The sequence below is a fragment of the Sarcophilus harrisii genome, chromosome 2 (assembly GCF_902635505.1).
Source record: "Sarcophilus harrisii chromosome 2, mSarHar1.11, whole genome shotgun sequence".
NCBI classification, from domain to species: Eukaryota; Metazoa; Chordata; class Mammalia; order Dasyuromorphia; family Dasyuridae; genus Sarcophilus; species Sarcophilus harrisii.
Window position 1 is genome coordinate 326,008,257 of NC_045427.1, and position 16,296 is coordinate 326,024,552.

Consider the following 16,296-nt stretch of genomic DNA (forward strand, 5'->3'; position numbering starts at 1 on the left):
CATGCTTGCTGTGAGTGATCCACTTTCATTTCTTGTTATCAACAACAGGAACTTAAGCCAAAAAATAGTGGTAATTTCCTTTAATTTTCAAATAAAAAATTTTGCTTTCTGTTTATGAAGTATTAGGAGTCAACCTTTCCAACAGAGATGGCTTGCAAATATTGCAGTTTTCTCTGAGCTTGGTCTCAATCTTCTCATATTCTTAGATAAATTGTTATTTTTTTTCTTAGTACCTTCTGTTTTTTGCTCAGTGCTTGAATTGATCCATCAGTTACCAGGGGTCCTCAACTTTTCAAAATACGGGTTCAGTTCACTGTCCCTCAGACTGTTGGAGGGCCGAACTATAGTAAAAACAAAAACTTTGTTGTGTGGGCTTTTAAATAAACTTCATAGCCTTGGGTGAGGGAGATAAACGTCCTCAGCTGCTGCATCTGGCCCGAGGGGCTGTAGTTTGAGGACCCCTGATAGACCTTTGAACTTGTATGACCTATTTTGAAAGAAATGGAAAGAAGATTCCATTCCTCATAGGGTAATTCAGCTCCTTGCACAGTCAAGAAAGCAGTCAGTAAGCATTTATTAAATACTGTGCTAAGTACTGTGCTCAGTGCTGGGAATGCTACTATAAATAAGAAGAAAGATTGTCTTTTCCATTCAGGACCTTACATGCTAAAGAGAGAATACAGTACACAGAAATTAATGAAAAAGAAGAGAGAGATAGAAGTACCATGCACAGAAGTGTGATAGAGAAAGTCTGGAATACAGTCTTTAGAAAAAATAGACATGGCTGGCCTGAGCACCCCACTTTAAATGGATATTCTGAGCAATGTCATCTAATCAGAGTGAAAGTTCTGAGAATGAGAGGATACTTGTAAAGTAAAATTCTAGGCTTAGAGTGAATAACTGGGGCATGGTAGAAGAAGTCTGAACTATATTGTTTAAGCATGTTTATGCAGGCTGCTATGTCTTATCTCTCAGACTGCTCAACTGCTTTGGCCTTCTTTCACCAGCTCATTTTTACCCACAATTGAGGTTTCTGATCTTGATGTAAGTAGTTGTTATTAATAAGTGTGCTGAGGCTAAGACACTAAAAGTGTAGTTGAGACTGTCCCAGTGTCTCACAGAATCAAACCCCCATCCCCTTTTATTCATCTTAGCAGACTGACAGCAGGACTTCTCTAACTCATTGAAGTGAAAAGCCCACATAGAGGTTCCAGGATCATCATGGAACATCTAACTGGCAACATTGCCTCAAAGTGTCTTGATTTCTCATAACCATATAATCCTGATCAGGAAGACCCTTGAAAGGACTTTTAAAAATGTATCTATAAGCTAAACTTGAATTCAAGTGTATGATAACTTGGAAGGTAATAGGATCTCATTCATTGGATTTCTCACTATAAAAGTTCTGTCATTCTGTTATTTACAACATACTTGAGGGACTTCTAGGGACAGAGCCAAAATGATAGAGTTGGAAAAACACTTAGATAACTTCTCCCAACATCCTCCTATAGACAACTTTAAAAGAATTCCTTAAATGAAATTTTGCAATGACAGAGTCAACAAACATTTTGAGAAATTCTTTTAGCCCAAAATAACTAAGGAAGTTGAAAAGAGATTTCTGTGGTAGAGTGGCTCTAAGTCTTCATGGATTAAACACCAGGGATGGTACTAGATAATAACAGAAGTAACAGTATGGGAAAATGGTAACTGGTCAAAGAGAAATTAGAGGGGATCCCTGTGCCAGCAGTGGACATAGGACCAAACATCACTTGTCAAATCAGTTGCCAATACCCACTTATGAATCAGAGGCAGAGAGGAGGAGCACTTTTACCTAACAAGGAACAGATAAAGGATCAAGGACTAAAGAAACCCTGAGAAACAGTATTGTTTCTAGAATTCGGGACCTTTCTGAGTAAAGACTACAGTGTAGATCAGGAGAACAGCGATCACATTACCACAATTTACTCAACCATTCTCCAATTGATGGGCATCCATTCATTTTCCAGCTTCTGGCCACTACAAACAGGGATGCCACAAACATTTTGGCACATACAGGTCCCTTTCCCTTTTTTAGTATCTCTTTGGGGTATAAGCCCAGTAGAGACACTGCTGGATCAAAGGGTATGCACAGATTGATAACTTTTTGGGCATAGTTCCAAATTATTCTCCAGAATGGTTGGATGTTTTCACAGTTCCTCCAACAATGTATTAGTGTCCCTGTTTTCCCGCATCCCCTCCAACATTCCATGTTATCGTTCCCTGTCATTCTAGCCAATCTGACAGGTGTGTAGTGGTATCTCAGAGTTGTCTTAATTTGCATTATTCTGATCTATAGTGATTTGGAAGACTCTTTCATATGAGTAGTAATAGTTTTAATTTCATCATCTGAAAATTGTCTGTTCATATCCTTTGACCATTTATCAATTGGAGAATGGCTTGATTTCTTTACATTAGAGTTAATTCTCTATATATTTTGGAAATGAGTCCTTTATCAGAACCTTTGACTATAAAAAATATTTTCCCAGTTTATTGTTTCCCTTCTAATCTTGCCTGAATTAGTTTTGTTTGTACAAAAACTTTTCAATTTGATATAATCAAAATTTTCAATTTTGTAGTCAATAGTAATCTCTAGTTCTTCTTTGGTCATAAATTCCTTCCTTTTCCACATGTCTGAGAGGTAAACTATCCTATGCTCTTCCAATTTATTTATGATCTCATTCTTTATGCCTAGATCATGAACCCATTTTGATCTTATCTTGGTGTACGGTGTTAAGTGTGGGTCAATGCCTAGTTTCTGCCATACTAATTTCCAATTTTCCCAGCAATTTTTGTCAAATAATGCATTCTTATCCCCAAAACTGGGGTCTTTGGGTTTGTCAAACACTAGATAATTAAAGTTATTGGCTTTTTGTCCTTTGAACCTAACCTATTCCATTGATCAACTAGTCTATTTCTTAGCCAATACCAGATAGTTTTAGTAACCGTTGCCTTGTAATATAATTTTAGATCTGGTACAGCTAGGCCACCTTCATTTGATTTTTTTTTTTTTTTTTCATTAATTCCCTTGAAATTCTTGACCTTTTATTTTTCGATATGAATTTTGTTATTTTTTCTAGGTCATCAAAATAGTTTTTGGGAAGTCTGATTGGTATAGTGCTAAATAAATAGATTAGTTTAGGTAGTATTGTTATCTTTATTATATTTGCTCGCCCAATCCAAGAGCATTTAATATTTTTCCAGTTAGATCAGACTTAATTTGTGTGGAAAGTGTTTTGTAGTTTTGCTCATAAAGTTTCTGATTTTCCCTTGGCAGATAGATTCCTAAATATTTTATATTATCAGTAGTTACTTTAACTGGAATTTCTCTTTGTAACTCTGACTATTGGATTTTGTTAGTGATATATAAGAATGCTGATGACTTATGTGGGTTTATTTTATAACCAGCAACTTTGCTAAAATTGTGGATTGTTTCTAACAACTTTTTAGTAGAATCTCTGGAGTTCTCTAAATATACCATCATATCATCAGCAAAGAGTGATAATTTGGTTTCAGGGATCACATTAGAAGTACCCAAAACTTTAAAACCTAAGATTTAATTCTGAAAATATCAGTGAAAAATTCTGAAGTTTGAAACAACAGCTTTAGCTGACATTTTCCAGTTTTCCCAGCAATTTTTGTGAAGTAGTGCTTATCCCAGAAGCTAGTTTTGAGATTAAATAGTAATTGATTATTGTGTCATGTGTTTATCTAACCTATTCCACTGCTATATCGCTCTATTTCTTAGCCAGGACCAGATGGTTTTGATGACTGCTGTTTTAGTTTTAGTTTAGTTTCTGGTACTAGCCCACCATCTTTAGTATTATTATTATTATTAATTTCTGTGATATTATTGCTCTTCCAGATGAATTCTGTTATTTTTTTGTAGCTCTACAAAATAATTTTTTGGCAGTTTGATTGGGATGACACTGAACAAGTAGATCGATTTTAAGTAGAATTGTCATTTTTTTGTATATTAACTCAACCTAGCCATGAGCAATTTATATTTTTCCAGTTGTTTAGATCTGACTTTATTTGTATAAGAAGTGTTTTGTAATTGTGTTTACATAGTTCTAATGAAATTTTCCTATCTCTTGGTGCTGGGCTTTTATTAATAAAAAGGAATGCCTATGATTTATGTGGGTCTGTTTTCTATATCCTGCAACTTTGCTAAAGCTGTTGTTTCAAGTAGGTTTTTGGATGCTTCTCTAGGATTCTCTAAGTATTCTGTCATATCATCTGCAAAGTGATAGTTTTATCTCCTTACTCTAATTTCTTTAATTTCTTTGTCTAAAAATTGTCTTCATATCCTTAGACCATTTACCAGTTGGGTGATGATTTGTATTCTTATAAATTTGACTCATTTATTTTTCTATACATTTAGAAATGAGGCTTTTATCAGAAACACTAGCTCTAAAAATTGTTTAACAGCTTTCTGCCGCTTTTATAATCTTGGCTGCACTGGTTTTGTTTGTGCAAAACTGCTTTGATTTAATGTAATCAGAGTTACCCATTTCATAATGATCTCTAATATTCTTATTTGGTCATAAATTCTTCCTGAGATTTAATAGGTAAACTATCCCTTGATTTCCTAATTTGCTTATAGTATCATTCTTTACATCTAAATCTTGAACCCGTTTTGACCTTATCTTAGTCTATAATCACCGGCATGTCTGGTATTCAAAGAGAGTGATTTGAGGTGAGCAGAGTAAAGGGGAGTCTTATTGCAATAACCCAGGCAATAAGTAAGGAAGTCCTGATTAAAAGATGGTAGCAGTGAGAGTGAAAAGTGGCATAGATTTCTGAGATACTGGAAAGGCATATGTGAGACTGAAGAGGAGGAATCAAGGATGATTCTGAGATTGGCTGAGAAAAAACCATGTATGCTAATGACAGAAAGTTTTAAGTTACTTGGAATATTCTTTCATAGGAGACAGGGACACACACATTAATTTTTGCTTATGCTGAGTTAGAGGTTATAACCAAGACATCCTATAGTCAATCACTCAACTGTGAGAGAAGTAGATTTGGAAATTTGGTGTTTAAATGATATGTGGAAGTTATGAAAGTAAATTATTTTTCTAAGGGGAAATAATGTAGATTCAAAACCACAAAGAGCTCACTTGGCCCTAGGGAGTAGAAGCATTCAGACTCTGAACTCTGATGACTGAAGTTAATCCCTGTCTTATTCAAAAGTTATCAGCCCAATCCTTTGTTTGCAAGACAGATATGATTGTTTACCCTTTGATAAACAAGTGGTACCCCAAGTACAATTCTTTTAAGTAAAATGGCCTTATCAGGCCTCATTTACCATTTGCCCTGCTGCTATCCCCCCGTTTCATGGGCATTGGCTTCTACCCTTCTGCCCAATACTTAAGAACCACTGGTATTTTTTATCTAACCACGCCTGCATACCTTAGTGTGGGTCATCAGGTTTTTCCACCAGTCCTACACTTGAACTCTCCTGTTTTCTTCAGTTGAACGCTCATGAGCTTTTTAACTGTCTCATTTTTCTCTTTATTTCCAGAATTTAACACAGTGTTTGGCAGGTAATATGCATTTAATAAATGCTTTTCCGCAAAAATTGACAACTGAACTTTGGGGAAGTATTTGTTAGTAATAGTTGGGGTGAGGAAAAAAAAGAATATGAACAGAGAGAGTGAGGTAAAATTCAAAAGGGCTTGAGAAAATAATAATTTGAATGTATTGAGGTTATGTCATAGGCATTTTTAAACATTGCTCCTGTGCTTATGTAGAATAACATCTTTTACTGTAATATGCATTCCACTTTTTAGAATTTTAATGGATAAAATCTCAATGTTTTTATTTTCCCCTTTCAGCCGGAAGAATTGAGAGACATCATTGAGAAGACTAGAGAGATGGAACAGAACAATGGCCACTACTTTGACACTGCAATTGTGAATTCAGATCTTGATAAGGCTTATCAGGAATTACTTAGATTAATTAACAAACTTGATACAGAACCTCAGTGGGTACCATCCACCTGGCTACGATGAGAAAAAAAAAATCCTTCATTCCATAGCATGATTGTACTTTTCTTTGGCAAATTGCCAACAAGGAAAATCGCCTCCATACTTCAATGAGACTTGAGTATTAGGTGGCCAACAGTATCTTTATACCTCTGTTTTTATATCACTTGTGTTAATATGATTGGGAGGTGTTCTGGCTGTTTGTAAACAGTTTTTCACCTATATTGTTCTAAGGATTCCTTACTCAGTTTTGGATTATAAACGTTAAGCATCAAACAAAGCAATCCCATTTTAATCACGAAAATCTTTGAATCCTGTTTTTACTTACTGAATATTTTCTATCCAGTCACATTTCCATAAAATGTAGTATATGTGCATACATGTGTGTGTGTATATTAGATACAATCCATGTCACAGAGTTATAAATACTGATGTTATTTAACACTTAAGAATTTGCCTTATGGAGTCTTTGGTCTTTTCAGAATATGCCTCTCAACTACAGAGCAGGATATCATTTGTGCCCCCTCTCCCCCCAAAATTCGTTTTAATCTTCAAAAGTGTTATGTTTTAAAAAATATATATATATAAATATATATATATATACACACACTGACTTAATTTTATTTTTTTAAATAAAAAGATATGCTACTTTGGTCTGGTTCAACCCTGTTAGGCTTGAATTCATTCTTAAGCGTATTATATTTTATCATAAACTAAATTCCAATTGGACAGCACTGTAATCTGGCTAATATTTATAATGTAAATATTTCAAATTTCCGTCTTTTCAGAACAAACTTATACATTAAACTTCACATTCAACAACCTTGGGTCCAGTGAAAGATACCCTATGGTTAGTCTTTTTAAGTATGAGTATTTTATGCACCTCTCTTTTCCCTTAAAATTATAAATCAACTGATTTGAGAACTTCTTTCTCTGATCTATATATAGTACAACAGAAAAAATAAGTTACATTATTATGGAAGATGTTCAAATGAAATGTGATTTTAAAAAATTAACAAAATGGGTGGTCTCCATAATGCTTAAGTAACTTTTTTTTTTTTTTTTTTAATGAGGATACTGAGTACTAGATAATGTTTTATATTTTAATATGAGCATAGCATTTCTTGTGACTGTAATGGGTAATAAACTGGAATTCTGATTGCTCAATATAGCTGCTATACTATAAGTTAATATTTAATAGATCAATGATTTTCATTCACTTACTCAATTATTGGAGTAAAATTAGATAAATTCTGGTGAAATACTGTAAAAGTTGACTTTGAGATCAGAAGGAATGGAAGACCTGAAAGTCATTTGATAGCACTTTAGGAAAATGGCATTGGAATAGTTATTACATGTATAGAAATATGAACTGTGTCCTAGCAGGGTCTGCTTCTTAAGACCAAAATGCTATATCTGGAGTTGGTATGATTTAAACTTGCTCTGTAGCTGTCCATCTTTACAATACTACTATTGTCACAGAAAGGTGGTTTTTATTCTCTTCATCCTTTAAAAGGTAATATGTCATTCAAGTGAAGTAGTAAAGGAGAGAGGGGACAAAACATAAAATGTGAATGTTAATTTTCTTTTTTAGTAACTTTAATTGCAATATTTCCTCATTTGTTCCCCAAACTGAACACTGGAATGAAGTTGACTTATAGCTTAATTTAACATAAGCTGTTAAAGATTTTAATGTTTTGTCACATTGTCTTGTGTATACACTCAGTTTTTCTATTGCCATACATTATCTGTAATAGAAAACACTAGGTAGTCTACATTGCTTTATTTTTTGTTGTTGTTCAAATTTGAAGAGTCCCTAAGTTGACTGGAAAGGTATAGTGCATGAAAATAATTTCTAAAATATTTTTCCTTAGTATGAAATTAACATTTTTCTTGTTAAGGGAAGTGATAAAGTCTTTTTCTCATCATGTCTGAGACACTCCAGATGAGACATCTTGCCTATGGAGTGGGAATGACAAAGGAAGCACTCGTTGAATTTGAGGGTACATATTAAAAATTTTTTGCTTTGCACTTAGCTTTCCAAATCTCTACAATTTTTAACTTGTTCTCAGGAATAAAAGGTAGAGATTTCTGTGGTCTGCTTTAATATGACAACTCTTTGTTAAGCCTACAGTATAACATTTTGATAGCTGAATTCCTACCATGCATTTAAGTGAGATTCTGGTGCTGTGCAACTTCATTCATCGTGTGTAGAGGAAACCTCTGTTATTGCAGCTGTACTGCAGCTGAATGAAAAGAATCTTTGCATAAAGGCTACCCCTGTCTTCTACCTTCCCTAGGGATTCCTAATCCATTTTTGGATTACAAATGTTAAGCAAAAGCAAAGCAGTCCCATTTTAATAATGAAAATCTTTGAATCAGGTTTTTACTGAATAACTACTACACCAACTCAGCTATACTTTAGAAATACCTGACAAAACATTTCTGTCTCCCTAAAGTCCTCATCTTTCCATCTCCTTGATTCTTCCTCTCATCTTATGCTACTGGTAGTGGTTGGTGAACATGGAAGGTGTATTCATCCCCAGATGCTTTCTCAATCCATTTCTTAATTTGTTTCCAGTACACAAAGGATGTGAAAATTGTTGATAAAACATTTGGTGTTGATTTTCTCATTCTCCTTAGGCAATTTATGAGAGAGAATTCACACTACACACCAGAATAGAATGCACATTTCATTATACATTTACCTGTCCAAACTTCATTTCTACTCTTCTTTATGTTGTAGTTCTGATTTGAATTCCCTTATCTGGGAGTTGAGAACCCTCTATTTTTTAAAGAGAAAAATGGATCCCAGTTATATACATTATTGTAATAAACATTTCCTATACAGAATTTTTAATAGGTAATAACTAATCTCAAACTGAAAAAGGAGGGAAACTTTTGATATTCTAATCAATCCAGGTTTGCTTTCCATGAAAATTTAATACCTGGATTTCTTCTTTCTCTCCCTAATGATAGCATTAACAAGTATTAATATGAATGTAACTTTTCAAAATATGAACCCCAGGGAATTAGCCTTAACAAAGGTAATTTTCCAGAGACCTGTGGTTAACCCCTGCTTTCTATTTTCTACCTTGTATCTGCACTGTGTATTTTATGAAATGTCATAAATTGCACAACACTATAATGTAAAAAAAATGTAAAATTATATTTCTAGATTTCAAATTAAAAAATCACTGTATAATCATGTTCTCAAGTTTTTAATTTTGTGTCCTTTGCTAAATTCACTCATTAGTTCTAAATGGTACACACTTCTGAAGGCTATCTAACTTTATATATTTACTCATATTTCCACCAGAGGCCAGGGATTGGACAATTAATTAAAGGCTTATTTGTTCTTAGGAATAAAATTGTTCTTTTTTTGAGGGAAGGTAACATCCTTTGTTTTAGTATTACTCCTATTTCAAAAAGCTCATCCTTTCTTCTGTAATGCTTTTCAGTGTAAATACCTCTTCTCAGGAAGAAGTTTAAGGTTTGCAAATATTGCTTTATTTCCCCAAATAAGGTTTTCAGCTATGTTGTATTTCCCATAATTAAGGATCTCGGCAACTTATAAAAATATAATAGGCATCATAAATTCAGATTGTTACAGATCTCAGTGTACTACAAGAGCTACTTCAATGACTTCAATTATAGTACAACATCTGAATTTGCAATCTAGGAAGTAGTAATAAAATCAAGTTACATGTGTGAGAATAGGGAAAGTCGAGGCACTATCAAAACCTTTATATAACAGAGCTATTTTTAGACAAAGTTGGGTTGCAGGTGGTATTCTAGAGATGAGGACTTTATGTCCAATAGCTACTCCTAAGTATATATTAAGAAACAACTCTATTCAAGGAATTTTGATAAAGTATTTAGGATACAAAGATAAGTAGCCAGATGACTCAGTGGAGAGAGCCTGGAGTTAGGAAGACCAGAGGTAAGTTAATGTGGTTTGTGTGACTCTGGGCAAGACTCTTATCCTCTGTTTGCCTAACACACTTAAAACAGTAAATGGCAAATCACTCCAGTATCTTTGCAAAGAAGACTTCCTGAAAAGTCAGACACAACTGAACAGCTGAACAACAGTGTACAAAAAGTCTTTGCCCTTAAGGAATTTCATACTAAAGGGTATAATTTTAAGCAGAGAAAAAAAATTTTTTTGAGGAAGAGATGACTGAAGTTTCAAAGAAAGAGGCAGGATGCATTTTAAATAAGAAGCTAGGATTGATAGACAAGAGCTAGAGCATGAAGACTTGAAATGCTGAGATATATCTAAATCATAAAGGCAATAAGGAGCCACTGAAGGTTCTTGAATAAGGAAATGAGTATTCATTCACATTTGTGCTTTAAGAGGATTTTTTTTTTTTGACAGGTAATGGATTATAGGAAGAGAGAAACTGACATTGGGAGTTCAGTGAGGAAGTTGTTGAGCTCCCAAAAAAGAGAATACTGTAAAGGTGTAAACAAAAACATGGCAACTGATTTGGTGGGGAAAGATAGAAAGAGGTAACTTGGGTGACTGGAAGGAGAAATTTAGAGGAGGGTCAGGGACAATGACATGTTCCTTTTAGACACATTGAATCTGAGACACCTATTTGGAGATGTCCAATAGCAGTTGGTGATGTGGAACTAGAATTCAGGATATCAGTATATATTTCGCACAATATTTTTACAGAAAAATTAACTCATGGGGACAATTCAAACTGCCAAGATAGAACACAGATCCAAAAGCTATTCCTGATTTGGGTTAGAACATTGTTCATTATCTAACAAAGTATCATGATGAGCAGTAACTGGAGAACCCCGAGGGATTATTATAAAAATAAAGAGTCTAGGGAAATTTGAAAGAACCTGCACACGTTAATCATGGAGTACATATACCTAGAAATTTATGGTTAATAGTGGCAGATGCTAGGAATGTCAAGGATGAAAACTGAAAAAACAACCTCGGAGGATATGAGTAAATAATAGGGTGGAGAAGTTCTGGGAAGATAGTAGAATAAGTTGGTAAAATCAAGCTCTCCTGATTTCCCCCACAAATAGAATAAATTTGTGCCTCAGGTCGAACAGAGACTGATGAAAAATCTTGGAGCAGAACAGGGCTCTTCCTGATACAACCCAAGAGCTGATCCTGGACTAGGGATTCACCTATCTGAAGTGCAAACACCTTACTTAGGGGTAGCTCAGCAGAAACATCAAGTAGGGACCCTCGAGCACGTGGCTGGAGCCCTTGGCGGGAACCATAGACTTTCACTTCCCAGACTTATTCAGAGGGAAGAGCTGTGAGATGTGTTTAGAGTTTAAAAAAAAAAAAAAAAAAAAAAGCAATGAACCTGCAAAGAATTCTACCACTGAAACATATTATGGGAACAGGGAAGACGGGTTCATCTTCAGAGGAGGACACACTACTACCTCAAAGAATAAGATGAAATGGCCCTGCCCAAAGAGAATTTATAGAACTCAAAAAATGATTTAAAAATCAAACAAGAGACACCAAGGAGAAACTAAAAAGAAAAATCATCCAAGAAAGATTATGAAAAAAATTTAACCAATTAAAAAGGGAGATAGAATTTTGAAAATGAGAATTGAGCCAGTGAAACTATGAGAGACCAAGAAATAACATGATAAAGAATGAGAAAATAGAACAGAATGTGAGACATAAGAAAAAAATGACATCTGGAGAACTGATCAGAAAGAGAAAATATAAGAATTGGACTGCCTGAAAAAAAAAAATAAAAAATAAATAAATTAAAAAAAAAAAACAAAAAACAATTGGACTGCCTGAAAGTTGTGACCAAAAAGAAAATCTTGACAAAATAATACAAGGAAATAATACAAGAAAATTGTCCTGGAGTAATAAAACATGAGGAAAAAACAGAAATAGAAAAAAAACCCACTGATCACTACCTCAAAGAGATCCGTTGTGGAAAACAGGAATATTAAAATTTTGAAATTGCCACCACCACCACCACCACCCACTACCCCCAGATCAAAGAGAAAAATTTGCAAGAAACAAGAAAAAAATAATTCTAATATGGCTGGAGCTATAATTTGAATTGCAGAAGTCCTATCAGCAAGTACAATAAAAGCCAGTAGGTCCTGGAATCATATTTACCAACAATTCGAGGCCTGCAGCCAAAAATCCAGCAAACTTATTTTTAAATGAGAAAAAAGGACATTCAACAAACTTGCAGATTTTCAGGACTTCTATCAACAAAACCAGAATTTAATAGAAAATTTAACATATAACAGCCAATATGAGGCATTGAAGGGTGAGGAGGAGGGCTTATAGTTCTGAAAACCTACCCACATCGGGAATGGGTTCAATAGGCAACATTACTTTTATCCCATGAAGGATACAGCACCCTCAAAAATCTATAAAGAAATAAGGGAGGGGAGATTTGGATGGAGAGAGAAGCAAAGGGTGGGGAAAATAGATAAGGGAGGCATTCTTGGGTGGGGAGAGGTTAATAAAAAGGCAAGTTATGGAGCAGAATTTAAAGAAGAAAGACGTGTGTATGGGGGGGGGGGGAGGTGTGCATGTATATATCTACATTTGTATATTTGCTATCTTAACTAGCTTGCTTGGGAGTGGTGGAGGGGATGAAAGGGGAAAAAAAAGGTTAAAGTAAATAAGGTCCAGCAGACAACCAAAGAACAATTTTTAAAGAAGTAAAAAAAATGGATACTTATGAATATAATTTCTTCTACATTACATATTATACACACACACACACACACACACACATACATACACATACATATATATACTCTTTCTTGACCTGGTAAATTTGTTACATATTTTGAATCCTCTATGATGTTCTGATAGACACATGATAATGTTCTTTTTTGTATTACTTTTGTTTTTCTTATTCAAATAAAATGCACTTAATTTCTGCTTAAGTTTTGGTATTTCACATCCTAATTGTAGAATATCTGTTATTCAAAAACATTTTAACTGTGAGTCCATTTTGAAAACATATGTTTAGTATTCTCAGTGATAAACTGTCATCTCATCAAATCTAAAAATGACATTCCAATTAACCTAACAATTAGGTGAATGTTTTCTCACTGGATTTAGGAATGACAATTCAAAAAAGTCAAGGTAAGGATAAACTAATCTATTCTCTGTAAAAAGTGAAATTACCCATTACTGGGGAAATACCCATTCTGGCTCTACAGTAGGATGACTATTTTGAAAACACACTCTCCAAAAAAATGCAAAAAATAAAAATTACTATCCTGTTTCATTGAAAAAGTAAACTATCATTTACAATTGCAATATTGAGCTTAAAAGTAGTTGCCGAATTCCACATTCTGCCAATAGGATTGAAAAAATCAATCTGAGAAAGTTAAGAGCCTGCCACACTCCAGAATATGCTGCAGATTCAGGATACAGTGTCATACCAGCTAGAAAGCCACAAGAAAGGGCTTGATACAATCCAATGGGCTATGGTAAATACAGCTAGGAGGGAAAAGTATCAAGACCAAGCAAAATGGTACAATCCTAAATAGGGCAAGACGGGAAAAAAAACTTTTGAAGTCAAACTCAACATGGTGTATCTATGAATTGCTGATAAAGTTACTAACATGCAATAGTTAAATGGATATTCTTTCTTTTTATGTAAATGTGTTAACTGGGTAGAGAAGGATATCTTGTAGCACCATTGAGGCTTAAAGTTTTAAGTTTCATGTAAGTCAGTTGGTTTCAACTGAGGTTTCATGTGTGTCATGAGCATAGAGTATAACAAGTCAGAAAAACCACAGGCTGACAGAGCAAACACATCTTAGAAAAATTGAAATTACATGATTGATTACCAAATATTTTATCTTGTAATGTGTTATTCTGCTTTCAATTTTTAAACTCTCTCCTTTGCTTTTCAGAATTTCTATTTTGTTTTTTTAAAGTTTAAAATTTGTTGGGTTTTTTTTTTTTTTTTTAGATACATGACTAGTTTACTGTTCTTGCCTTTTAATGTTGGTGAAAAAGTTTAGACAATTAAGATTTTTCCCTTCAGTTCTGCTCGGACTGCATCCCAAAAATTTTGATATATTTTTTTTTCATGACAATGATTATATTCCATGGCCCCCAAATTCCTGGGATTAGAACTAATTAATTTTTAATCTTCAAAAACCCTTTTTGAAGAAAACTGTTATTGCCTTAATTATGTTAAATGTTTTTATTTTTTTTATGCCATAGTCCCTTATCGTTTTATAATTTTCTCATTCTTTACAATATTAGGATGTTGAGGGGAGTATGCTCTAAATACTACATGATATAATGTAGTCTGTTCCTGCCACTCTTGCTTTATCCAGTCTATGTTCAGAGTCTGACACTGCTTTTACATACAACTGTTTTCAATTCTCTTTTTGACCAGTTCTGATAGGTGAGATTCATATGTAATCCACTTCCTCTTCCATTCCTTACCCATATTAGTAAATTCTAACTCCTCCTTCCACTTTCCTTTTTTTATTTTGTTCCTTTGGACCATCTAAATATATTGCACCCATGCCTATAGCCTTATTTACTTCTTGTTAATGATGAAAATGTTAAGGTTCTAAAGGAACATTTCTTTCTTTTCCCTTTCTTGGTGTATATATTTCATAAAATCCCTTCCAATTGCTTGAATGTATTTCCCTTTATATTCTTGATTTGTGACTACTTTCATCTAGCTTTGGTTTCTTCATCAAGAATACTTTGAAATTATCTTTTGTTTTTCTTCCTGTAAAATTGTGATTCATCAGATGAGTTATTCTTGGTTTTAAGCATTAATCTTTCATCTTTTAGAATACCAAATTACAAGTTCTCCTGTCCTTTACAGTGGAACTCTTGAATTTGATCCTGTGGTTTTTGGATATCTGAACTAATTTTTTTTTCTGGCTGCTTGTAGTTCAGTACTAAATCTGGAACAAGCAAGAGTTCAAATTTGGTCTCTTACTAGTTGCTCTGGGCAAGTCCTTAATTTCTATTTGCCTCCATTTCTTAATCTATAAGAGTAGCAGGGGGTTATAAGGAGAAATAGGAGGTTTGTAAAATCAAAGAATTTCAAAAGTAAAGTTGTTTTGCAAAATTTAAAAGTGCTTCCCCAACTTTTTACCTGGAAGGTCTTGATTTCAGAGAACTAGGAATTTTCATTTTAGGGTTTCTTGCAGTGGATACTTTTTATTTTTTTTTATCCACGATTTCTTGAAATATAGTATCTAGACTTTTAATCATTAAAATTTGTAGTCTGATGATTCTTTACCACTTGTTTTTTAGGTCAGCTATTTTTGGCAAGATACCTTACATTTCTGATTTTTCCCTCCTATCTTTTAATTGTTCTTGTATTTCTTGTCATCTCTTAGAATCATTTCTCTTTGTTCCAATCTAATTTTCAAGGATTCTGTTGCAACTTCTATCCTAAACTTTTTTCCAATTACTTTCCTCTAAGATGCTAAATGCATATTATCATTTAAAAATTCTTCCAGAATTCCAGTAGTGCCTGTGGAAGTCTGTGATTTTCTTTAAGGCTTTACTTATAGATGATGAAAATTCTTTTCTTCTGGGTTTGTTTTAAGTATCTTTGTCTATTTCTTATGCTTACTCATTTTTCCACGCTGAGAAATCCTTATTAGGAGTAGTTTTAAGATGGCTAGACTATTCTGCTTCCATTCATTCTGCCATCTTGCGGAGAGTTCAGTCAAATATTTCTTACAAATACTGAGGCATTATCTTTAATTCTCCAAAGAAAGGAATGTCACTTTCAATAAATAAGGAAAGGAGGAAGAAATTGCTCTGAAACCCTCTTAATTTGCTGTTTAGTATTCAAGGAGAAACAAATTACACTTTGCTAAGGTGAAGAACTGAATGGCACCTATACCTTTTACTTCAAACAGATAGTCTCATAAATAAGAAATATGGAATAGAGTACATGAGAGTTTTCAACTCAGATCCCCTTTCTTTTTCTTTCTTTTCAAGATGGAAATCGTTAAAAGTTAATTTTTTGTGTAAACCTAGGAAGGTCATTTAACCTAAGTACTCTTAGGTCCTTTTCAAACTCAAACTGCAGGTCTGTACTATTAAAGGAAGTTTCTATACACAGTTTCCTTACACCCATAAAATCACAGGTCTTTGATCCATGCCAAAAAAAAAAAAAAAAAAAAAAAAAAAAAAAAAAGAAATGGTATATAAATGTAACAGAATTATCACATGGGACAGTGGGGAAAATGCTTAGCTTAGAGTCACAGGATCTGTGTTCAAACCTTAGCTCCACTACTTACCAGT

The 16,296-nt window shown here is 33.8% G+C and overlaps 1 protein-coding gene across 1 annotated transcript in view; it reads left to right on the forward strand.

Annotated features, from left to right (window-relative positions):
* The window catches only part of MPP5 (membrane palmitoylated protein 5), a 112,297-nt gene extending 103,074 nt beyond the window's left edge, over positions 1–9,223 (forward strand). Inside the window, exon 14 of the mRNA XM_031952766.1 lies at positions 5,877–9,223. Coding sequence (XP_031808626.1) covers positions 5,877–6,053 — 177 coding nt within the window. The 3' untranslated portion in view covers positions 6,054–9,223. The remainder of the gene's footprint in view (positions 1–5,876) is intronic.
* Positions 9,224–16,296: the final 7,073 nt, after the last annotated feature.